Here is a 25,586-nt window from a genome sequence, read left to right on the forward strand (position 1 = left end):
CAATGTAACAATGTTCGTTTATGCAGCAATTTCTCTGTGTACTCTAAATTCCCAGCTCCATCCCCTAGATTTCCTTATCAGCTTGCAAATATTTCTAGAATAAGAGGAAAGAAAATCAGCGACTTTTACCTTCCATATTTTCTAGGAGAAAGTCAAACATTCCACCACTAGACTGTGTCAAAATAAATCTTCCTTCTTTACAGGTGATTGTAGAGAGTGGATAAGAAGATGCCTGGAGGTTAGTTTATAGACCTTTTAGAGGAAAACTAACCCAGAACGGAGCTTTGCTTCATTTCCACTCATCTCTCCTTTTATCAGCTGAGGGTGAGAGACCAGTGACCACACATAATACTTTTGTAACTACCTCTTAACAAATGTTTAGAAGGCTAGTCTTGACAGAAACTGATTACAGGGATAAAAAATCACACCCCCTGTCCCTTCACAATAAAGGGTTCGACAACGAGAAGATTAAAAGACAGGCTTTGAAGTGGTTTATGTTCTAGTGTGCTTTAAAGTCAAAGTAGGCAAAAGGTTTTTTTCCTCATTAACTTTTTAGCATCTTCTTGTTTGAATGGACTGGAATTTTCTAAGATCAGATAGTCCTAAAAAGGATCTGTTTGAGAAAATTTGAGCAAAACGTCTTTGAAAAATAGGTTACATAAAATGGAATAGCCTATTCCCTAAATAATGATTGGGGATGTTGAGAGTCTTAATGAAATGAACAGTACGATTTCATTATCATCAATTACATTTTAAACTACACATTCTTACAGTACCTTTTACTGTTTGTGAGACCTTTCACTATAAATACAGCTGTCACTTACTTGCTCTCAAAACAACAGTGGGAGTTTTTGTTGTTGTTTTGAAATCTCTATTTCATAAATAAAGACACAGGGTGTTTTTCACTAAACATGCATGAAAAATCATAGCTCAACACATAGTAAGAGTGGAACGAGCAGAGCATGATATTTATTAACCCACTAAGATCGGAAAACACGAAGAGAAAAAGTTTGCCTGGCTTCTCAATTAGTGTTATCTTTTCCTGACTTCTGTTTATTTGTGTTTGAGCTTTTCACTATGGAACCATAGCACTCCCGAGAAACTGTCATTTCTATTGGCTCCCAGACCTTGTATTATCTTGATTTCTTCATTTCTGCTAATTTAGTTTCTCAAGGCTTTATCATTGGCCCTGTTTGTTTATGTAACAATGCATTATTTTCCCTCTCTCAATGTAACACCCCAATATATGTGCCCCAGTACCTGTACCAGCAAAATGTGACACTGGCCCCTGAATAAGCTCTGTTCATTGTCTGTGGGTCTTTGTTCCTGGCATTCCTGCTGGTTGCAACAGTCTCCTATCCTATCACGGTTCCTTTAGCCTTGGCTGCATATTAAAATCACCCCGAATAGAGAGGAACCATATAAAAACATGTTTTACAAGCAACCCAACTGATTCAGATGTTCCAATGTTCAGCCAGGATTGAAAATCACAATAACCTATCAAAATTCTCCCTTTGTCTCCAAACCCTGTTTATTAAAACCCCTTTTAGCCAGAAGGGCTCCTTCCACTTTTTGAAGCTCCTCTTTTGCATGTTTCTAATGATCTTTACTAAATTCTTCTTAGTATGTTATCCTCCTGTTCACTGGTACGATTGGAGGAAGACAGTTGTTAGTCATGCTCATAGTCCAATCTCTAAACCCCTTTGTTCTCCAGAACTATTGCAGAATGCATGAGGTTGGGGTATTTAAATATCCGCAATGTCTTTCTCCACCAATCTCAGTCCATCCTGCAAGGTCTTACTTCCTCTCCAGACATTAGCTCCGGGATAGGGCATCATGTCCTGTGCAGTCTTGAGCTGTGTCTTGCCCAGAGAAGACTCTGGTCTTCAGTCTGCTCTGGAGGGCAAGTCTTGCTTTGGTACATGTTTGTCTCTCGTTGGAGACTCTAGGTCATCTCTAGGACCTCAGTCCAATAGCTGGGGTTTCGGTAACCATAGACCGATTCTGACATCATTTAAGAACAGCATTGTCCCTTCATAGTCTCCATTGCTACATTCCAATCTCCTATTAGGAACTCCCTACTTTCTCTTGGAAAATCTTTGCTAATGCTGCCTGATGTCTTGACCCTGTGGCCACTGCACCTTGAAGGACTCCATATGCTGGTCGTCATCTGGGCCTTGTATGACTCTAATAGTAGGAATTATGTTAGGTCCCGAATCTGTCTTCACCTACCCTATGTGTTTCTGTCATTAGAAACTGCCAGGTATTATTAAACTTGAGCTCCAGGTGAAGATACAAACTGTATCTTACTTCTTTTTGCTGTAACTTTTAGCAAGGTGCCTGGCACAAAGTAAATGTTTACGCTATTTTTTGAATATTTTAGTAAAGTATAAAATGCACAAGATCAAAAAGGTTTTTTTTAAAATTAAATCTTCCTTATTTAACATTTCTTTCCTTCCCCTTCCTCATTCTTAGACTTTTAACATTTCATTCAAATTTTTCAATATTTACAAGAAAAATAAATACATTATAGAGGAAACACAAAGATTATTGTGCTCAAATTCCTCATTTTACAGACCAGAAACTAGAGAACAAAAGGGTTTAATGAAATGGCCATGGACCTGCAACTAGTTAGTAGCAGAGCTGAAAGTTTGATCTCCTAACTCCTAATGGTGTCATGTTAATTATCAAAAGGGCCTAACAGAGAACAAAGAGTCATAGAAAGGAAATAGAAAACAAATATTGCCTTTGGTTAAGAACCTACTAGGGAATAAAATGTTTGCATGTATTATGTCATCTAACATACAATAATACTATGACATTGACAATATTTTGGCAAAATGAAGAGGAAACTGAGATTTAACAAGCTTAAAAGTTTTTACCAAACTCACACACCTAATAAATAATAGGCATAGGTTTGGAACCTATATCTAGCTCCAGAGCCTGTAGCTTTTCTATTGCCAATCTGATAATAGGGTTAGAAAAACATTCTAGTATGAATTCCTGACTGAATTGTGAAATTCATTAATTAAATCCCTGAAGTGTGGTCCTCTGATTTTTAAATCACCATCATACTCCAAATTCCAATATAACAAAGATTTCTTAGGGCACTTCTTTTTTTAAGGGACCAATATGACAAAGGAGTATAAAAATACAACAAGTGCAGGTAAGATTACTGGATGAATCTCTAGGATTCACTTTCCTTGCTTATTATTCTGTATGAATAACAACTAATCTGTTTTATTCATTACTCTTTCAATGCTTTGTTATTTAAGTATTTATTTATTCATTCATTCAATTATTTTGCTTATCCCATTAGAATGTAAAATCCACCAGAGCAGCAACCAAGTTTGTCTTATTCATGACTTTATATCAGAATTCACAATAGGAATCAATTCACTAATTGCCAAAATGGTATGATGAAGTACTTCTGAAAATGCATGCTCTATACCTTCAGCATACATATATTTGGGATGTAATTATACCTTTGGTAATGCCTCCTCCAATTCTTATATAACTGTCCAGCTTGTCCGTATTTCATTATCTTCGTAAAATACCTGCCCTTCATTTTTATCAACATAGGTCCTTTATTTTGGAACATTGTTTTTTTTTTTTCTTATCCTGTAGTTCCTATTTCAACCTAATTCAAATTCATTCCCCTTCTTTATTGACAACATCTGATGACAACTTCAAGACTCAAAGAAATCTTCTAGGAGAATTTAGACCTCATTTTAGGAAGTGTGGACTGTGTATCATATATGAAGATTTCATCCCACTTTTATTTATCTTTAGAGAATTAGCCAAGTAGACTATCATTTACATACTATTCAAAGGTTTTGGAAGATGCATTATGTTTTGAATAGCTTAAAGTGTTTTACATATAATAATTGTGTAATTCCTTTTATTTGAGCCTAAAACTGAACTAAACTTCCAAAATTAACCTTCCTAAATTATGTTTAAGGGGAAATAAATGGGTGCTGAATTTTACAATTTATTCTGAGCCTTGAAAATTCTTAGCCTTATTTTTGTTCCAAATCTATAGTCTTTCATATTTTTCTTCAGAAAATTATTAAATTTGGCAGAATGAAGGCACTTTCCCTACTCTTGATGGAACTTTTCTTTTGCTTTTCTGCTTAATATTCTTATCATAAATATTATTTTATGTCATTTTGAACTGTTATTATAATCATAATACATATATATATATTTGAAAATGTGTTATTTTTATTTTGGATGAGTCACAGTTTCATAAGATAAAGAGCACAATTTCATTACATCTAAAGAATGGCACTTTTACAACTTTAAGAGGATAAAGGTAAACCAAAATTATTTCACTGGGAATCTTTAATCTTTATTTTATTTTCACTTTTTTTAAAAACTACTTTTTATCATTTTACTATTTTATATTTACTAATTTCCCTAATTTGATCTGTAAAGTATCAATTTTCTGGTCAATACCTCTCGTTGCATTTATAAAAACATATATAAGCTAAATGATGATCTTAGCAAGTCTCCAGGAAATAGGAAGGTAGGCAATGCGTTGCAATAAGCCACATCTTATTATATTTAAGGCAAAATTATCCCCAAAGAATAATTTTAAGAATTAACATAATTTTACTAATATGCTCATGCAACACAATTTTACTGACTATGTTGTTTGGAAAAAATGCATATAATGAGATCATGATCTTGAAATGTTATGAAATTTTATGTAAAATAATGTCCCTCATTACATACTTTGTAATATTTGTTCTTATAAAATATATACACATGTTCTATTTCTTAATGCTCATTCTCAGAATTAAATTTCAACTTCTTTACTTAGCAGCCATCCTCTGTAATATTTTATTAAGCATTGAAACATTTGGTACCATATTCAGTTGAATTGCTGAGCAGAGATTGACTGCCTTGTCGATTTTTCATTCCATATTTTATATAGTTTCTTCAATGCTTTCACAAAGGTGACACCTCTATCATAAAGCTTGGCTAAAGGAGGAAAATTCAAGGTCATGGGGAGGATGGCCATAATGTGAGAGAACTATTATATCAGAGACGGGGGGAAAACTTAAAAACTGGAGTTTTGTTATCTCCTCTTAGAGGATATAACTGGAGAAGCTTAAAGGATAGTAAGATGTCCTGTGAGAACAAATGTTTTGAACTTTAATAATGAAGCAAATGGGTTATGTAAGATGCAGAAATGACAAAGTTTGCATATCTTATTCCAAGATAAGAGATTAAAAATATAAATACAGATTTAAATATATATATTATTTAGTATTACTTCGAGAGTGGCTAAATGCGTTATCTGAGCCTGGCTGGACTTTCTTGTACTAATGAACACTAGTTATTTGTATTTATTAATGTAATTTTTACTTCTCTATCTTAAAAGATGTTGGGAACAATAGCAATTGATATTAATTGTAACTTTAAAAAACTGGCTGACCAACCATGTCTTCTATGTGCATAAATGTAGGTTGTAAACTTGCTGTGCCTGCATTTGAAATAATAATTGGACTAGTGTTTTCTGAAATCTTTAATAGACAGTATTCATACATTCTGTTGCATATATTAAAAATTCTACTCACATAAGTTGGTTTTGAAAGAGAATTACATGGCATCAAAATGACACATATCTGTCTATATACATGCATAATTGCTAATTAAAAAAATAAAATACACTTTTTTTGAGTATTTGAAATGACAGGAGACCTGAAAGACCCAGAAATAATTCAGCTAGATATTATGAAGACATTTTTCCTTTTGTTATGAAGTGTTCTATGTTCTATGTTAATTAGCTACATAAAAATAAGTTTACTTCCTAACCCATCTTAACATCCAATAAAGAGTATAAAGTCCTTAGGTGTGCCTAAAGTTGATATTTAATAAGGTAATTTTAAAATACTGAAACTCTATATTCTATATATAATTCTGTTTTCACAATCATGGACTCAGACTTTTCCTTTATATGTAAATTTCTGGAACTTCTTATTGGTTGACCAAGTTTTTAAATAGGTTTTCTAAAATAGTTTATGAAATACCTAATATAGGTCTTTATTACATAAAAAACTTTTTGAATAGTTTGGCCCCACTTAATTTCAATATATTTAACATATGTTGAAATGTACATTATGATCTTAAATATTTATTCTGATTTAATGTTTCAAAATGAATACCTATCCCATTACCTTCAGTACTCCTCTTGGCATTTTTTGTATACCTACCCTGAACTAAATAACAAATATACAATGGGGATAAAAGTTCATATTATTTCTAAAAAACAAACAAAAACAACCCCCCCCCCAAAAAAAACAAGACACAAAGAATATTAATTCAGGTCAACAGATTAGAAATATTTTAAAACTGTTTAAAAAAGAGCTCCACCATTATGAAATCCAGTCATGAAACAACAAAAGAAATACTGATAGTTATAGATAGGTAGATGATAGATATAGCTAGCTAGAATAGAGAAATAATATCTATACCTGAAAATTTACATAAGAAATGAATCAATAATGATGTAGTAATTGACAAACAGGTCAACTTTCAAAGCAACTCAGCTTCAGCTTACTATCTTTCTATGGACAAAAGGAAAGGCCCAATGAACAATGCTAGAATTTGAGTGCAAACATGCAGTTATTTTCATAAGTAGTTCAAAATGACATTCTATAAACTATGCTTATTATGAAGTGGTAAAGCAAGAGAAGTTGGGAGGTCCTATGTGATGGTCAAGTACCACTGAGGTTGTATGTATTAACATAGAGTTGGTGCTCTCTAGAGAGGGGTTTGCACACCAGAGCGGCCAAATGGAATAATCAATCCACTGGTGCTGGAAGATTTTATTGTTTTGGCATATGGGAATCCTGCATTTTATGCATGATTGTTCTATGCACCTGCAACTTCTCTAATAAAGAAAAAAAAAGGAATATATTACAATCTGATTTCATAGAAGAAAATAAAGAGACCCCAATGGAGTAATGTTTAAAATGAGAGTGTCACTGGCATCTTCACTGAGGGTGCATGACAGATGGTCAGGTTTCACTTATTGGGGACAGAGAGTCTTTAGGGAAGAGGGACAGCTTCACAAGGCAGAGGAATTGAGAGTAGAGGACTTACTCTTGTATTTTAGCTTTTAGCTTATTGAATGTATTGTAGCTTGTGGGCACCCAGTTGAGCGAATTAATGGATTAGAGCAAACTGGCTCTCACAAAATGGATCAATGGCTTAGAAAGATTATGGTCAAGAAACGAAGGCTTAAAGACAATGCTGATAGCTCCAGTTCAAGCCAATTCCTTCAAGTAAATTACAAGATGAAGCAATCCAATAAAAATATAATGAGGTCATTTGAAACATATGTATACATGTTATTTTTATTGAGAGACTTTGCCCTGTTGAGTATGTCGTGCCTTTCTGAGGTACCTTACTTCACTGATGGTCACCAAAATAATCACATCTAAAAAGTGTCAAAGACTTTGAAAAATATGGCCATTTATTAAATGTATGTCTTTAAATTACTTATGATTTTTTTTGTATTATTCACAAATGAAATTATATCTTCAAAACATAATCTCTTCTGGTACACATTTCTTTGACATGAAATACCTCCCAGGTGATTGTTAAATAGGGGAATGAAATTGTATGAATAGGGCAGTAGTTTGGGTTCATACATGAAGTTGCCCAGAAATTTAAAGTTTCGAAAACATCAGGAACAAGCTTTCTCACAACCAAAGAGAAAGTATTGGCAATATCTGAAAACTTTGAGAACAAAGCTGAAAATCTACCAAACTACCTTCCTCCTATAGTGGCTTATTTAGGAATTTTAAGAACTGCTCTGCTTTCTAACAGTTTAAACTATCAGCACAGAAGCAGAAACTGAAAAGAATGTCCCTTTTGCTTAAAACAATGGACGAACGAAGTCTACATCATGGATCAGATTTTTAAATGTTGATGAAAATGGTCTCCATTAGAGAAAAGTGCCCTTCGTGCTCAAGGGAGGAGCTACGAGCCTCTCAGGGTTCAAGGTCTCAAAGGACTGATGCGAGATGCCAACAGATTTAATTGTGCTGATACTTTTATTAGGATTGTTATGGTTCTTAGTGCTCTATTTTCAAATTGCTCTAGGCTCTGAGTGATCTCTTCCTAACTGCATGGGCAAACTTTGGCCTTAATATTTCTATCAACTTTGCAAGACACAGAGTTTTCCAGGAATACATATGATACATAGCACAGATAGCTAATTTAACCACCTAATTGTAAAAATTAATATTTCCAAGTGTTTTATAATGAACAAAATGTATTAGTAAAACATATAACATAAATATGTGGAATACATGTATATATATATATATGTAAGACATAAGGCAAAGAAATATGTTTGCCCCGCATTGCAAGTTCCATTTTATTTTATTTTATTTATTTATTTTGGGGGTGCATGGTCTGGGAAGTTCTATTTTATTTTTAACTGAGAGGGAGCACCATCAAAAATGTTTTGAGGTCACTGTCGCAATCTTTAGTACCCAGCTTCAGTATGGGGAACTGAAGTGAGGGAGTCTCACCGGTTAGGTAACAGAAACATGAGACCGATATACTTAAGTGGAAATGCACGAAATGATGTCTCAGGCGATGGAATGCTTGGAAATTACAGCAAGACAGACCTTGCCCATGCAGCCGACAAGAATGGGGTCATTCATTCTGAACATTCTGAACACCCTGCAGCAACATTTATCACATTACACTTGAGTTCATTTTTATCTGCTCTTCCCTTGCATGTGAGCTCTGGGACAGGGCGCCATGTCTCGTTCAACTATGTAAATCCTCGTCACTTGGCAAAAGTCCTGGCACACAGATGACCCCAAACATTTGCTGAATGAATACAATGATTTCTGAGTGATTTATGAAAGACACTCATTTGGGAAGCGAAGAGGGGGAGAAGGAAGAAAAGATGGGAGAGAATGAACATTTATCAAGAGTCATGATGTGTTAGAAGTAGAGCCAGGTACTTTATTACCCTGAATTATTTTTATGACTGTCAAATGAGGCACATATTCCTGTTTGCAGAGAGGGAAGCTGAGCTCCTCAGTTATATACCCAAAAGTGGCACAGTTCGTAAGTAGTTGGCTAGAATTTGAAATCTGTTCTGACTTGGGGTTCATATTCTGGGCTCCCTCATGCCACCAGTTAGGAGAAGGATTTCTGTCTGTTGTGCATAGCTACAGTTTGCAAACCACAACCTCTTCCTGAATAAAATGGCTGGCAGCCACATGATTCTATTAGCATCAGCAGTGCTATTGCTAACTATGACTTCCTAATTGTGAAAGAAAAACTGGCCATTAATAAGTCATTCCGTTTTTATATTTCAGCACCAAATGATTCATTTTAGTTTGTTTATGATATGTTTTAAAATTTATGATTTCTACATTAACTTGTGGGTTGATTCTGCCTCCCTAACGGGAACTATAAGTGCAATGAAATCAAATGCACTTGTGAAATATAAAAGGCTTCATGTGTTCAAGGTCAATAGGGTATAATCAAAGCATAACCTGTTGGATAAAAACAAACTAACGCCCAACCAGACTGTTTGAAGTATGTGAGCAAATAATTCATGCTTTTTTCCACAGTTCTTCCCAGGGGCACTTTGGTAACTTAGACTAAGTATGTGGTGCACACTAGGTCTCTGTTAAATGTCTAGTTTAAAGAGCAAATGAACTTTTTAAAGCATTGACTATGGTTTTATTTTTAATGAAGTTTTTTTTTTTACCCTTATCTTAGCAAAATAATACCATCCAATAGTTAGGTGTCCTTAAGAGAAGAAAGCTCCTAGATAAAAGAATGTGTCTCTTTTTTTGGTGAAAGGAAGGGTCAATGTGTTATCATGAAGGCCTTATTTCTCAAGCAGAGAAGAATTTATTTTGACGCAAATGAAGCTTAAGCTTCAAGATCCTTCAGTTGCATGGGCCTCTTCCAACATCTTGGAAGGGGATATTTATCAATGTGCCACATAGATTAATGACATGGTTATATATTTTGTAACATTAGAAAAAATGAAGATATTTTACCCACAGTCTATTAAGTCCCCTTTTCCCATTCCAATTTATTAACTGTAATGCTTTCTCTTGGGTCAGGGGCAATGGAGTGACTGCCAGCATTTCTGATATCTAGCTAAAAGGAGACTGTATTGGACATACGTTTAGTTTAGGTTTAGTAGAATATATGTATATGATTTAAGGAAAGACAGAATTAACTTCATATTTCTTCTTAGAAAATATTACAAAATCATTGTCAAAGAGGTGATCAAAGGGTATTGGTCAAATAAGGTAAGAAAGAAGGTGTGTTGGTAGTAAAACAGGAATCCTATTAATTTTCCGAATTTTGTGCTATTTGTCTGCATTTGTTAACATTTACAGTGTTTTTAATTAGTTGTGAATTCTTTTTCATTCTATGTCAGTAGTTAATTTTCTTCATAGTTTTGCATTCTTTCTCTTAAATAAGATCCCCAAACTGTGTAAGCTTTAGGTCCCTCATAACCTAAAACTCTCCTACCCCTAGAGAGTAGCCTGAAACATTTGCAGAGGTTAAAATCTTGAGGATGTTTGATAGATTTATACACATTTCTTAGAAGGGATATGAATATCAATACACTTCCTCCCAGCCAGAAATTAAGAGGTATTCATTCAAGGAGAAAATAAATGGGAATAACAAGTCTTATCTCATATCTAGTTGATAATTTCTTCTCTTGCCTCAACATTACCCTGGTTAGCAAACAGAAATACAATCGTACCATTTAGTGAGTACTATTCAGTAGGAGGAAACTTGAAGTAAACTGATGAAATAGTAAACAATAAAACAGATTGCATGGCCACCTTTAAAACAAAGGAGGCATTCCTCCTTCCTCACTTCCCTCCAACCTCCTTTCTTGATATGCCTACAAAATATTTCCTCTATAAACACCAGATATCAAAGGAAAGGCACCTAAAATCCTCCTTAAATAATGAAAAATTATTATAAAGTGTAATTGTATTTTAAACTTACTCAGAGTACCAGGTGAGACCCGTAGACATCTGTCCTGATATACAAAACACTTGAAGTCTCTAAGCACTTGCATGTTCATATTACAGATAAATAGGTGAGTTAATGGAAAAGAAAACCATCCATTAATTAGTAGAATTCTTAAAGGCGAACCCATAAGCGTTGAGGCAGTAGTGACAATAAGCTGCCATAAGCAGCCAGGAGCACAAATCAGAGCTTTCACATATAAGTGGCCAAAGGTCAGCAAAGCACACTGAGCTCACATTTCATCATAGAAAGCAAAAACCATTTGAGGTCAATCCCTTTTTTGTCCACACCTAATAAATAAGTTCCACTGGTCATTAATAAGTTACTCCTTTTTCTATAGTTCAATTTCAATGGATTCATTTTAGTTTAAGATATGTTTAAGTTTCACCTTTGAAAGGTAAATGTATGTATGTTTGTGTGTGTGTGTATCATATAACCAAGAAATAATGACATTTCTAGACACACTTGATAGGCAACATTTAAGGTTATAGAAAGAGAAAAAGATAAATTATACACACTATAAGACATGTGAATGGTGAGGGCACTTTTTTTGCTTTCCTGTAACATTGACACTATTGCTAATGGCAAGAATAACATCTAACACCTAATGAGTGTTTTCTATATGTCAAAAATACTTTTTTTTTTTAACATGGGCAGGCACTGGGAATTGAACCCGGGTCTCTGGCATGGACACTGAGCCACCATTGTCCGCCCTATATGTCAGTTATTTTTATGAGAGCTCTACCTGAGTTAACTCAATTAATCCATGCAACATTTTAGGTAAGTACTTTTAATATTATTCCCATTTTATAGATGATAATATTAAGGTACAGAAATATTGAGACACTGGTTAAAGAGACAAAGCCAGTAGTGCTAGAACAGTGATTCAAGTCCAGGCAACATGGATCCATAGTCCAAGCTCTAAACCCTTATGCCTTATATCTAGTGAGCTGACCTGCAGGCCTGTCCTGAAAAAAAATTTTAAATATTTTATCCTGAAGCCTCAATAAAACTTCCCTGCTTCTTTGATACGTTCCTTGACTTCAGCTGCAAAAAGGAGAGTTTCCACAAATCCAATACAAATTTTCTTTTAACAAGATGCTTGCTAATCCATAAAAGGAAAAGAAAATGATTATGAAAATTCATGGAAAAATAAAAGCTTTTCCTTTTTCCCAAGTTGACTATAAAAAAATGTGCTCCCTTATTCTTTTGATCAAGGAGCTGTCAAATTAGTTAGCTGAAAGTTTCTCAGTTTCAAGTCCCCCCCATCACCCCCTCAGAACACTATTGTAGAAACTTAAATGGTCCTAGAAGCCACGAGTCAAATACTGCCAAAAGCTCTGTCTTGTGGCAATGCCTGGGAGTCAGCGCAATGCATGTCCTGAAATGTCAGAGTCTTCTGCAAAACATTACAAAAATAGCAAAGTAGTAGCACTATACTTTTGGAGCGATAAACACTAAGGTTTGGATGCATTAACAGCCATTCCCAAGCTCCCATTTCCTTCCGGAGACTGAGAAAGGAGAGCCTCTTTGCTGCCACATCACATGGTTCTGGCCAATCAGACATAGGTAGATGTCTACTTGTGGGGAGGCAGACTGGCTCCAGGAGAGCTTTGGCTTTCCTCATATAAAAGGAAGCCTAGGGCTGCAGCTCCCCTGTCCTCTTTTTCTGCTTTGAACATGAATGCAATCTCTGATGCTGTAGGAGTCCTTTTGTGCTCACAGTAGCTAAACACATGAGGGAAAAAATGAGAAGAATCTTAGAGATATTAACCTGAACATCATGAGCCACTGAACCCCCATTAATAACTGCCTGCTGTTCTGGTTATGCAAGAAATACAAAAAACTATTTGTTTCAGCACTGTGGTCAAGTGTTCTCTTATTTACCAAATAATGCACTACTGCTAGACTTTAGTCAAGTTTGGTAAGGGTCACATATAACAGAGGGTCATCCCTAGACAGTGGGTTGTAGATGGTACTGAAGCAAGGGAGTAAATCATTAAATTTGCATTTAGAAAATGGATGTTAGCAACTATTTGGAAGATAAATAGAAGTGAGAAGTTGCAATCTCTTTCAGAGTGATCAGATTATGGTTCATTTTTTAAAATAAAGTGTTTATGTTAGCATAGATTTTAGCTTTACAGAAAAACTTCAGTGATGGTACAGATGATTGCCATCCAGGTTATAGCCAGTTTACTCTATTGTTAACATCTTACATTAATTTGGTATATTTGTCACAATTAATGAGTCAATATTGACACATTTTATTAACTGAAGTCCATGCTTTACTCAGATTTCCCTTGTTTAACCACATACTCTTCTGGGAACTCAGTCAGATACCGTATTACACTGAGTTGTCATGTCTCCGTAAGCAACTCTTGACTGTGATAGTTTCTTAGACTTTTCTTGTTTTAGATGACCTCGACCATTTTGAGACACACTGATCAGTTATTTTATGAAATGTCTTGCAATTAGTATTTGTGTGATGTTTGTCCAATGATTAGAATGGCCTTATAATTTTTGGGAATAAACCACAGAGATAAGAGCCATTTAATCCCAAATATCGCAGGAACATACCATCAATTTCACATCACTATTGATACTAACTTTGATCACCTGTCATAGGTAGTGTTTGTCAGGGTTCCCTACTAGAAAATTATTCTTCCTTCACACACCCCCCCCCCTTTCAAAACCGTGTTCTTTGGGGGACCCCACTATTCATAACCCACATTTAAGGAGGGGGGGAGTTAGGCATCACCACCTTGAAGGCAAAGAATCTGCATAAATTATTTGGAATTTTTCCACACAAATATCTATTTTCCTCCAACTATTTATTTGTTCAATCACCTGTTTACATCAGTATGAATTCATAGATTCTTCTTGTATACTTTGGATTATAACCCAACATTACTTTGCATATTTTGTTGCTCAAAATTTGCCAGGTTTTTCTATTGGGAACTCTTTCAGTTGACTCCTTTGTCCTGTTGACATACCACCAAAATCTGGTTTGTTTGTTTCTTTTATATCACTTCCTTACCTTCTGGCACTAGAAAATATTTCAGGTTCATCTTGTTTATTTCTGTAGCAGTCCTAGAACCAGCCATTTCTCCAAGGAGCCTTGATTCTTTTTATTGGAGAAAGACATTAGAAACCAAGATCTGGGTGCTAGGAGTATGGTTGATTTAAAAAAAAAAATCTCTGGAACTGCTCATTATCATTATCTCTCTATCTTTCTTAAAATTAAAAGTGCTATTTCATTTTTGCACAGCTTATATCCTCCCCTCATATCTTACTCTTTTTTCTTCCCCTTTTGTAGTCCCACTTCACAATATCCCCAAATATACACTATATTCTTTTCTTCCCTGTCATTGGGATGCTCTATAGCTTAGGTTTTCTCATTCAAGATTAAAACAAAATTGTAACATCAAAACCGGTTTAAGCCTAAACATCTGAATTTTAATCACAATTTCCATGCCCATGCCAGGCCGTGCATTTCCAGGTAGAATATAACCTCTAAGGAGAGGTTATCTTTTGCTGCTATACAAAATAATAGCTTTTAAATATAAACACAGATCACCCAGAGCACTACAGACTGATAATAGCACTGAGGATTGAGAGTTGAATTTCAAAATAGGATTCAAAAAAAGAAGGGGCGCTGAACTTCCAGGCACTGTTATGTTTCCTTTTTTTTGCCCTCTCAAAAAAGCACTGAGTAATTTATTGAGCAAGCTAAATGACCTGTGCTATTTTGAGAAAAAGAGGATGTCTTAGCAAAATAAAAATAAATATGGAAAATCTTATATTTACTAGTGTTTATTCCTAGGCCAACTTTAGCTCTATCACCACCCCCTACCCCTGGCTGACTGGAAAATCAAATACTTTGGACATTAGCTATTTGACTGATGAACCAAGGTCTGATGTTCTAAATTCTGACATCAGGTGTAAATTCAATAGAGTCCACTGAATTTACAATGAGGCCCAAATTACACTTAAACTTGTTAATGATGGAGCACACAACATATATATAGCAATGACATTTTAGAAGAAAATAGAGTTCTTCAATCAGCATTGCATTTTTTTTTTTTAATGAAAATAACCGGTAGGTGCCAGGTACTTTCCATAAATATACAATATTTCATTTACCCCCTCTTTTAATCTTCCTGAGTGTAGTGCTTTAACTTTTATTTTAAAAATAAAGGTTATGTAATTTGTCCAAACATCCAGGAATAGTGTGTAGAAGTGTTCAGATTTAAAGATGTTTTTCAGATTCTAAAATTCAGAGTACAGAACCACTCATATGCTGTGTATATCAGGATCCCAGTAGAAAATGGCACGGGTAAGTTAGGATTATCCTTGGAGAGTTTAATAAAAAGATAATTCATATAGTTATGGACAGACAGTGAGGAAATCACAAAGGCACTACCCCCAGCTCATCACGGTAGGTTGTACCATCCCCCAGATGCAGTCAGAAAGAAGTGCTCCACCCTTCCTGATGCCCTCTTAGTGATGGAGTTAAGGGAATAGACACTCTGCCCTTATTCTTGTCCCTCCATCTGATGCCTTCATTAAGGTCTCCATGGACCAACCCCAATCAAAAGTCATGGATCAAAGAAGTTATGGGTGTGGTCTTCACGTGTGTGCCCCCTAGAGCAGAGAGCAGCTTGGCTGTAGTGGACGGTGCAGCAGGGCAGGTAAACAGAATTACTCAGCAATGCTGAACCTTCCCTATTAGTCTGAGCACTGAAACAATGTAGAGGACTCATGTTTGTTTAAATATGCTAAACAACTCATGGTCTGGAAAATAGACTTGACAACCAGCAGAAAAGACCTTTGCCCTAAACGGTCTAAATGTGCAAGATTCAAAGGTGAGTTTGTTCATATGGGAAAAAGTATCATAGAAAAAATGCCAGACTCTCAAAATCTCAAGCAGAGCATTGAGATTGAGCAAAATCTCAATCTCAAGCATTGCCCTGGTTAACAGGGCAATGTCCTGGAGCCTTGAAGATTGTTTATTTAAGGCAGGAATCTCTGGGCATAGCCTGTTGTTGTTTGGTGAAGCACTTTTGAATAGTGAGAGGTTATTCCAGGTTTCTCAAGAATTGTGTCCTAGTTCTGACTCTGTCACTGAATGGTTGACTGAGTCTGGACAGGTGATTTAATAGCTTTGTGCCTCAGTGACTTTCTGTCTCTATTATGATACCTTATACTTAAAGTTTTATATATATACATGCATGTATATATATTCATTTATCAAGTTAGTAGTGGATTTGATAAGTATAGATTGAATCAGTAAATATGGCCAGACATCAACAATGGGTTTTTGTAAGGATCAGAGAGGTGATAAATGAGAAAGTACTTCAAAAATAAAAGATATTATGCTCAGAAAACATTAAGCACACTTTGAAAAATAGATGTTTCCAACACTTTTGTATCAGTTTCTCTGCTCATTTTAATGGATTTTTGCTTTGTTTTCCTTTTCATTGGCTTGTTTTCCAATATAAATAGTCTAAAATCTTTAGTTATATACAGGGAATGAGTTGTGGGTAAACCAAAATAACATTTAAGCTGACATTTTTAATTCATTAATTGAATCACATATTTTAAATGTATTACAGTTCCCTCATACAAAATAATACAATGGCAAGTATCTTTGAATACACATAATCCTTATTTCACATATATCTGGATTTCAATATTCCAAGCATGCTTCTAAAGTGAATTACACAATTGATTCTGAAAAACAAAAGTAAAATCTACATGTTCCATGATCATAGTTTGTGATTTATGAAAAGTGAGCAAATTATTTCACCTCATCTGCCAACCTGTGAAATCTTAAGATTTAGCCTGGTCACTATAACCATTAACCTAAAAAATCAAGAAATATCCAAGGAAATTTGTTATTCATCAAATGAAGCAGAATAATACTACAAGGAAGTTAAATATGCATTCTTTTGAAATGCATCCCAGCAGAAAAACCCAACAAAAGAAAATGTTCTGCAGGAAAAGCCAACAAACTCCATTAAATCATTTCTTCAGCTAAGTCACAAGAAATTTGCTAGTGCCCCCTAGTGAGTGTTGGATGATAATGAGGTCAAGACAGCATGTGAAGGAAGGAAAGGGATATGACATTATTCTCTCAGAGTTACAGAGTTTATTCATTTCAATGTGTGCACATGCTCAAGATGTTATAATAAATGATTTTTAAAGACATTTTAGTGAAAAGACCTCAGCCAGAGCTCTTCTAATCCTCTAACAAATAGAAAGGAAAAAATTTAAAACAAAGGGGAAAGCAGTATGGATTCCCCTCCTTAATTGGTCTGCATTTATGTTCACTTCTTACCCTTGTTATTAATTTCAGACCAGTTAGGGAGGGGAATCTTTACAGTTTTCTGGTTCAAGGTTATACCTCTGGAGAACCCACCCTTTCTTCTTTTCCTATCGTGCATTCCCTACCCTCCACCCACAAGTTATGTTCTATATCTGTTCATGAAAACATCAAATTTTTCTTCATTGTCAGGTTAATGTCTGCTTATCACAAGTTTAGACTCAAAGTATAGATGCCTTTGTATAGTTGTCTTTGTCAAGCCAAAGGAGAACAATTCTACTTTTCTTAGAATATGTTGAATTAAGAAAAGCACTACTAAATTTTACATGGTCAATTAAATCCTCTTACATGACTGAAATGTTTTCTTTTGCAGGGATATATTAAAGAACATATTTGAAGTTCCCAACTGCCATTCAGATTTTTATTCACTAAGTAATAAAATGATTCCTGACCAATGTACCTACTCCACTGCAGACCACCCCATGCATTCACTTTGACAGTTCAAGGCTTCTGTTTCACTAACTTTTATAGTAATAATTTATTGAAGACCAAATATACATAGGTTACTTTTCCAGGTATTGGAGAAATAAAATGTTGTAAGACTAAGTAATGGCACTAAGACATGGATAATCTTGAAAAAAATATATAAGGCTCATTCATTGAACTAATCCTTATTGAGCCTCTATCATTGCCAGGCACAGTGCTAAATGCTGGGAATGCGAAGATAAGCGAACACCAATTTCATCCCGATAGATTGAGCTCATATTCTAGTGTTGGTGACAAATGAAAAAAAAAAAGAGAGAGATATAATATTAAGTAAGTAAACAAATGAGCCAAATAATTCAAGACTGTGATAGGTGCTATGAAGGAAATAGGTAGGGCTCTGTGATAGCAAATACTGGATGGTAGCCACAAGGTGGATAGCAGACGACTATCTGCAGTTTAAGCTAAGAACGGAAGAAGGATCCAGCCAGTCAAGAAAATTAGGCATGCTAAGATGAGATGTGGCATCAAATGTAAAGGACCTAAGGTAAAAATCACTCCTATGGTTTATTCTAGGAACCACCAGAAGGTTAATGAGGTTAGAACCTATGTCACAGGAAGAGAGACGTGTGGTTAGAGATGGGCCTGGTCATGCGGGGCTATTGACCATGGCAAAGAACACAGACAGTTCAAAGCAGGAGAGAGCAAGATCTGGGTTTTTACCTGTTTTTATCTGTTTTTCTTTCTTTTTTTTTTTTGGTTTGTTTTAATGGTTGCTTTGTGGAGAATGTTATAGTGGGAGCAAGACATTTTGAAACTTGCAGTTGTCCATTGCTGCTGGATTGTTCTGCAGTGATAGCAAAAAAATACATAAAGAAAAATAGAAAGACTGATAGATTCTGTGAGTAGAACTGATAGAAACTGTGAAAGAATTGAATATGAAGAATGAAGAAATATGGAACTCTGTGAAATACTACATGGAATGGTGATGCCACATATTGAGATAGGAAAGGCTGTGAAAGAGCATGTGGTAGTAGGGGAGTGCATACAAAGAGTTACATTTTGGACAGGTTAAGTTTGAGATGCATATTGTATTCATGTTGCATATCTGAGCCTGCCCAACAAAGGAGAGGGCTACAATAGAATTCAAAAGAGGAGGTTAGCACTGATAGAAGAAATGAAACTCTAGCTGAGTATTCAAGGAAGAGTAGAACTTAGATAATTAAAGAAGAAAGGGGAGGCACCCACTTATGGGTTGACCTACTTCTGGAGCAAAAAGTGTTAAGTTTTGTTTCTTCCAATTTCTCCCTATGGAAATGAAAATCTGTATCCTGTGAGTATCCTCCTTTGCATCTTGGCACTAGACAACTTGTTTTGAGATTCACAGGTCCACAGCAAGAAGAGAATTTTTTACATCTGTGTAAGGTGATGCTTGAAGTTGCCAAGTTGACAAGGGGTGGACATGTGTTAGTTAGATTCAGTTGTCAACTTGGCCAGGTGAGCATACCTAATCTTGTTGCTGCAGACATAAGCCAATGGTACATGAACCTCATCTGTTGCCAATTACATCTGCAGTCGGTTAGGAGGCGTGTCTGCTGCAATGAGTGACGTTTGACTTAATTGGCTTGTGCTTAAATGAGAGAACGCAATGTAGCACAGTCTAAGCAGCTCGGCATTCCTCATCTCAGCACTTGCAGCTCAGCCCAGGCCTTTGGAAATGGAGAAAGAAATCACCCCGGGGAAAGTTGTTCTTGCAGGGATGTACTAAAAGAAAAAATGTTGGAGAAATAAGTAGGGGTCAGATTGAGAGAACCTTTAAATTCAAGATTAATAGTTTAACCATAGGGAGCAACCAAGGGTAACAGGATAGAGATGTGGAGTGGGAAGTGCCATATGAAGGAAGTGTCTTATTAAAGCAAATGTAACTATACATGTATAATGTCCAGAGGTTGGGAAAGCATTCTGCTGATATGGGGCTCTCAGAACGTCATTTCTATAATCATGGTGTGAATGGGTGAACAATGGGGCTAAAGTTGGTAGGCACAGAAATAGAAAGGAAGAGAAGGATAAAATAAAATTAGAAAAATAAAAACAAAAAAGAATTGGTGTACCATAGACTCTTCTTTTCTTCCCTAACTATGCAGTATATACTGGCAATGTACCCCAAAATGTACACCACACATGCCTTACTTCATGTTTTGTTTTCTCTGGAACGGCAGGCACTAATCTACACAATAATTTAGACAATAATTTAGGACAAAATTGGTGATTGCTGGGCCAGAGAAGTTTCAGCATAGAAATAAGGTATGTTGGAGTATAAGATTAATATCTGCTAATTTGACGTTTTGACCAAGGAAACCTGCACAACAAAATGTGTTACACAGATCACATAGCATATTATTTAATCTTTTCCTGTTCTGCTTCATAGCAGGCCATCTCTAAATCTGATCACTGAAATTTAAATGTTGTAAAAAAGTGCAACAAAATAAGCAACTAATGGGAAAATATAGTCATCAGAGACAGGTGAACAAGGAAAAGTACTAGGTGGTTTTGTTTTAATTTTGGCATTCTTACTGTTATATTGTTCAAACAGTATTTGGCCTTTAAGAAATTAGTTCTTTTTTGAGGCCCTGTTTACAAAGGAAATATAATTTAGTGAAGTGGGAGAGGTTCAAGCTTATGTTTGTGCATGCACTCACAGAATAAGAATATATATTTTTATAGGGGTTTGAGAAAATATAGATATTAAATACTGATAAAATGGGCCTGAGCAAAACAGAACTACACATACCACATTCCTCCCATGATATTTTATGCAAAATATCAGTGAGGAAAGATTTACAAATAATAAGAAGCAATGTGCTTTCAAAATATGATGAGTAGGAAGTGTGACTCTCATGGTTCATTTTAATAACTAATAAAAAGATAAGATGAATGCCAGCAATTGCCTTTCATAACACACACCTTCATTCTGCTGGTGACTGACAAATTATTTCGTACTGCACCTAGAGTACAATATTAAATCTCCTGATCATTCATCACTTTATAGTTGCCCTGTCCTCAGGAACTTCAGTTATCTCCAGTGCCTACTTTCCTTTAGTAATTGGTGCTTCATTCAAAGTGAAGCCATCTATACAAAGCTAGCTTTGGGTTTCATGTGCAAGCTATATAAATTCTGAACTATTATGCTGATGGTTCTAACATATAGCACATCATGCAATAAATGGGTTGAAGGGTTGTCCCTGGCTAAGCAGGCTGACAGGTTTAATATTAAGCCATAATAAAGAGATGTCACAAAAATAGCCTATGTCCTTAATATTTGGCCTTTGGAGAGAAGATCTCCGTAAATTGCTGTTCTTCCTTGGCATCTTCTATGTTTACTCTAGACCATATATCAATGCGCCCTCACAAGGCGCCATATTTCAATAAGTCACCCTGTTTCCTACCACCTTCTCCCACACTTGCTTTTTATATTCTCCATAAATAGTACCTTGTCCTGTAATTCATCTTCCATGCCTCATTCATCCTAAGTCTAAGTTTCTTGGCCCTGTTTTTGTCATATTAAAATACTGCTCATGGCAAGCTCATGTTTAAAAAGAAAAATCAATTGCTCTGATTCATTTGACTTGAGCTGCTGGGTGTTTATATAATTTATTGTTCACTCCCAGATCAATACATCTTTAATAGTAGCATTAAATATTAAAGGCTGCTTAGGGCACCATCCTTAGCAAAAAGTTTGCCCTGTTAATCTCAGGTTTTATAACATGGAAGAATGCTTGAATTTTTTTTTTTTTGATTTTAAGCTCTAAAACTTAGATTTGCCACTTTGAAGTGGTGGTGAAGAACAAACACTAAGCCTGAGACTAAAAGATAACGAAGGAGGTTCAAAAGGAAGAGCTAGAGAGACTTCTGGGGAAGATGACAGAGTAGCGAGCTTCAGGAGCTATTCCTTCTACCAAAGCACCTATCAAACAGGTAGGGACTGTCTGAACAACTTCTCTGGGTTCTGGAGACCAAAAGAATACAGCACACAGGGAGGAGTGGGAGGAAGAAGCCAATGGAGAATGGTAAAGAACAGTGAGTAGTTCTCTCCCTGCAGCAGCTGCCAGCACCCATCCCCCCCTCTCATCATGGGCCACCTTGGGATCCAATCCTTGGCTGGCTGCTGTTGTCAAAAAGGGACATAAAAATCCTCTTCCCCAAGAACAGGGGTGAGCATGGCTGAACACTGACCATGGCTTTGATTAGCAAATTTGGATCACTGGGTCCTGGCTGTGAGCTATAGTTTCAATCCACCCTGAACAAAGGTGTTGGCAGCCATTGTTTTATCCCTTCCTCTGTCATGGGTGGAGGTAGTGGAGATTTAAAGATGCAGTGTCTCCTGATGGCTATAGGGATCAGGTTGCTGGGCAGACCAGAAAAGCTCAGCTTTGGGAAGCCATCAAAGAAGTTAGTGGCATTCTTCTTGATCCATACCCCGAGGGCACTTTGGAGCTAAATGGTAACTGCTTCCTAGGTCCCTGGCTCTGTTTTGGCTGGGAGATAAGACAACTGACCTTCAGAGTAAAATCATCAAGATAATCAGATGCCTAGACATCAGCAAAAAACTACAAGTCATACTAAAAAACAGGATGACATGACCTAATCAAGTAATCAAATTAAAATATCTGAAGAGATACAATGTGGAACTAATCAAAGATGCTTAAACAAATCTCCCAAATCAGTTCAAGGAGATGAAGGAAAATATGTCTAAAGAGATAAAAGATAATAATAAGATCCTATGTGGGCATAAAGAAGAATTTGAGACTATAAAAAGAAATATAACAGAAATTATGGGGATGACAGGCATAAAATAGGAGATTAAAATATACTAGAGGCAAACAACATCAGATTTGATAATGTAGAAGAAAGAATCTGTGAACTAGAAGACAGAACAATTGAAATCTTATAAAAAGAAGAACTGATACAGAAAAGGGTAGGAAAAAATGGAGCAAAGTCTTAGGAATCTGAATAATATCATGAAGCATGGTATCTCAGAAGGAAAAGAGAAAAGAAAGGGAAAGAAAGAATATTTGAGGAAATAATGTTGCAAAAATTTCTGGCTCTTATGAAAAACATAAACATACATGTCCAAGAAGTGCAATGTACTCCAAACAAAATAAAACCTAATAGACCTACTCCAAGACACATACTAATCAGAATGTAAAATGCTAAAGATAAAGAGAGAATTATGAAAGCAGCAGGAGAAAAGCAAAGTGAAGGGATCCACAGTAAGACTAAGTGCCAATTTTTCAACAGAAATCATGGAGTTGAGAAGAGAGTGGTGTGATATATTTAAGGCAATGAAAGTGAAAAACAGCCAACTTGAAAATTCTTTATCCAGCAAAACTGTCCTTCAAAAATGAGAGTTTAAAATATTTACACATAAACAGAAACTGAGAGAAGTATCACTATGAGACCTGCTCCATAAGAAATCTAAAGGGAGTTCTGCAGGCTGAGAGGAAAAGACAAAGGAAGAGGCTTGATATAGAATGAAGAAATGCAGATTATCAGTAAGGGTAAATAAAAGGGTAAAAAGAGAGAAAAAAAAGATATGGCATATAACAATCAAAGGATAAAATGGCTGGAGTAAGTATTGCCTTTACAATATTATCATTGAATGTTAGCAGATTAAACTCCCCAATCAAAAGGCACAGATTGACAGAATGGATAAATAAATATGATCCAAATATATGCTGTTTACAAGAGACACACTTTAGACCCAAAGGCACAAAGAGGTGGAAAGTGAAAGGTTGAAAAAAAGATATTCCATGAAAACATAACCAAAAAAGAACTGGAGTAGCTATTCTAATATTGGACAAAATAGACTTTAAATGCAAAATTGTTGTAAGAGACAAAGAAGGACTCTATATATTTACAAAAGGGGTAATTCATTTAGAAGAAATAACAATCACAAATATTTATGTACCTAACCAGTGTTCCCCAGGGAGCAAACACTGGCAAAACTGAAGGGAGAAATAAATCTCTCTACAATAATAGCTGGAGACTTCAGTACATCATTATCATTATAGAACATCTGGAAAGATGATCAATAGGAAACAGAGCTCTTGAATAAAATGATAAATTAACTAGACCTAACAGACATATATAGAACATCACACCCCAAAACAGAAGGATATACATACTTCTCAAGTGCACATGGATCATTCCCAGGATAGACCAAATATTGGGTCACAAAACAAATCTAAATAAATTTGAAATATACAAAGCACTTTCAACGACCATAGTGGAATGAAGCTGGAAATCAACAACAGGTGGAGGACCAAAATTCACAAATATATAGAAGTTAAACAATGCTGTCTTAAAAAATCAGTGGATAATAAAAAAGGATCATAAAAGGATATTATGAATAACTGTATGCCAACAAATTGGCCAACTTAGATGAAATGGACAAATTCATAGAAACATATTAAAAGCCTACACTGACTGTAAAAAAAAAAAAAAGACCTCAACAGGCCAATTACAATGAAAGAGATTGAATCAGTCATCAAAAATCTCCCAAGAAAGAAACATACAGGACCAGATAGATTCACCAATAATTCCAGGAAGAATTCATACCAATTCTGCTCAAACTCTTCCAAAAAATTGAAGAGGAGGAACACTACCTTACTCGTTCTATGAGATCAACATCACCATAATATGAAAGCCAGATAAAGATACTACAAGAAAAGAAAACTACAGGCCAATTTCTCTCACAAATATAGATGTAAACTTCTTCAACAAACTACTTGCAAACCAAATCCAACAGCAAATTAAAGCAATTATATACCATGATCAAGTGGGTTTCATTCCAGGTGTGAAAGGTTGATTCAACACAAGAAAATCAATTAAGTTAATACATCACATTAACAATACGAAGGGGAAAAACCACATTGATCATCTTGATCAACAGAAAAGGCATGTGACAAAATCCAACATCCTTTCTTGGTAAAAACCCTGTGAAAAACAAGCATTGAAGGACACTCCATCAACATAATATAGGACATATACAGAAAATCCACAGCTAACAGTATATTCAGTGGTGAAAGACTGGAAACTTTCTCTGTAAGATATGGTAAAAGATAAGGATGCTTATTGTTACCACTGTTATTCAACATTATGCTAGAAGTTTTAGCCAGAGTAGTTAGGCAAGAAAAATAAATACAAGGTGTCCAAATTGGAAAGGATGCAAATATCACTATTGCAAATTGAAAACCTATGTACAGATATACCCCACAATTCTACAAGAAAGCCACTAGAGCTAATAAACACACTCAACAAAGTGATAGGATAGAAGATCACACAAAATCAGCAGGGTTTCTATACACTAATAATAAGAAATCTGAGGAGGAAAACCAGAAAAAGATATATTTTCAATAGCAACTAAAAGAATCAAATGTCTAAGAATAAATTTAACCAAGGATGTAAAGATCCTATCTTCAGAAAACTATAAAATATTGCTAAAAGAAATCAAAGAAGATCTAATTAAATGGAAGGGCATTCTGTGTTCATGTATTGGAAGACTAAATATTGTTAAGATGCCAATTCTACCTAAATTTATCCACAAAGTCAATGCAATCCCATGCAAAATTCCAATAGTCTACATTGCAGAAATGGAAAAACTAATTACCAAATTTATTTGGAAGAGTAAGGGCCCCCAAATATCAAAAAACATCTTGAAAAAGAAAAA

The 25,586-nt window shown here is 35.4% G+C and overlaps 1 protein-coding gene and 1 long non-coding RNA gene across 8 annotated transcripts in view; one reads left to right on the forward strand and one right to left on the reverse strand.

The window, feature by feature from the left end:
• ARHGAP24 (Rho GTPase activating protein 24) overlaps positions 1-25,586 on the reverse strand; it is a 539,804-nt gene that overhangs the window by 122,224 nt on the left and 391,994 nt on the right. Inside the window, exon 1 of one of the 6 annotated variants that reach the window (XM_077142940.1) lies at positions 11,026-12,205. The exons of 4 other annotated variants lie outside the window; for them this stretch is intronic. In XM_077142940.1, coding sequence (XP_076999055.1) covers positions 11,026-11,179 — 154 coding nt within the window. In that variant the 5' untranslated portion in view covers positions 11,180-12,205. Of the gene's footprint in view, positions 1-129; positions 4,141-11,025; positions 12,206-25,586 lie in introns of those variants that run through there. One more of the 6 variants, XM_077142941.1, reaches the window with a different exon arrangement.
• Positions 2,060-25,586, forward strand: part of LOC143668287 (uncharacterized) — a 33,393-nt gene continuing 9,866 nt past the window's right edge. For both annotated transcript variants that reach the window (XR_013168371.1, XR_013168372.1), the window contains exons 1-3: positions 2,060-2,179; positions 3,125-3,166; positions 11,707-11,829. This is a non-coding gene — a long non-coding RNA (uncharacterized LOC143668287). The remainder of the gene's footprint in view (positions 2,180-3,124; positions 3,167-11,706; positions 11,830-25,586) is intronic.

The sequence above is a fragment of the Tamandua tetradactyla genome, chromosome 24 (genome assembly GCF_023851605.1).
Source record: "Tamandua tetradactyla isolate mTamTet1 chromosome 24, mTamTet1.pri, whole genome shotgun sequence".
Lineage (NCBI taxonomy): Eukaryota > Metazoa > Chordata > Mammalia > Pilosa > Myrmecophagidae > Tamandua > Tamandua tetradactyla.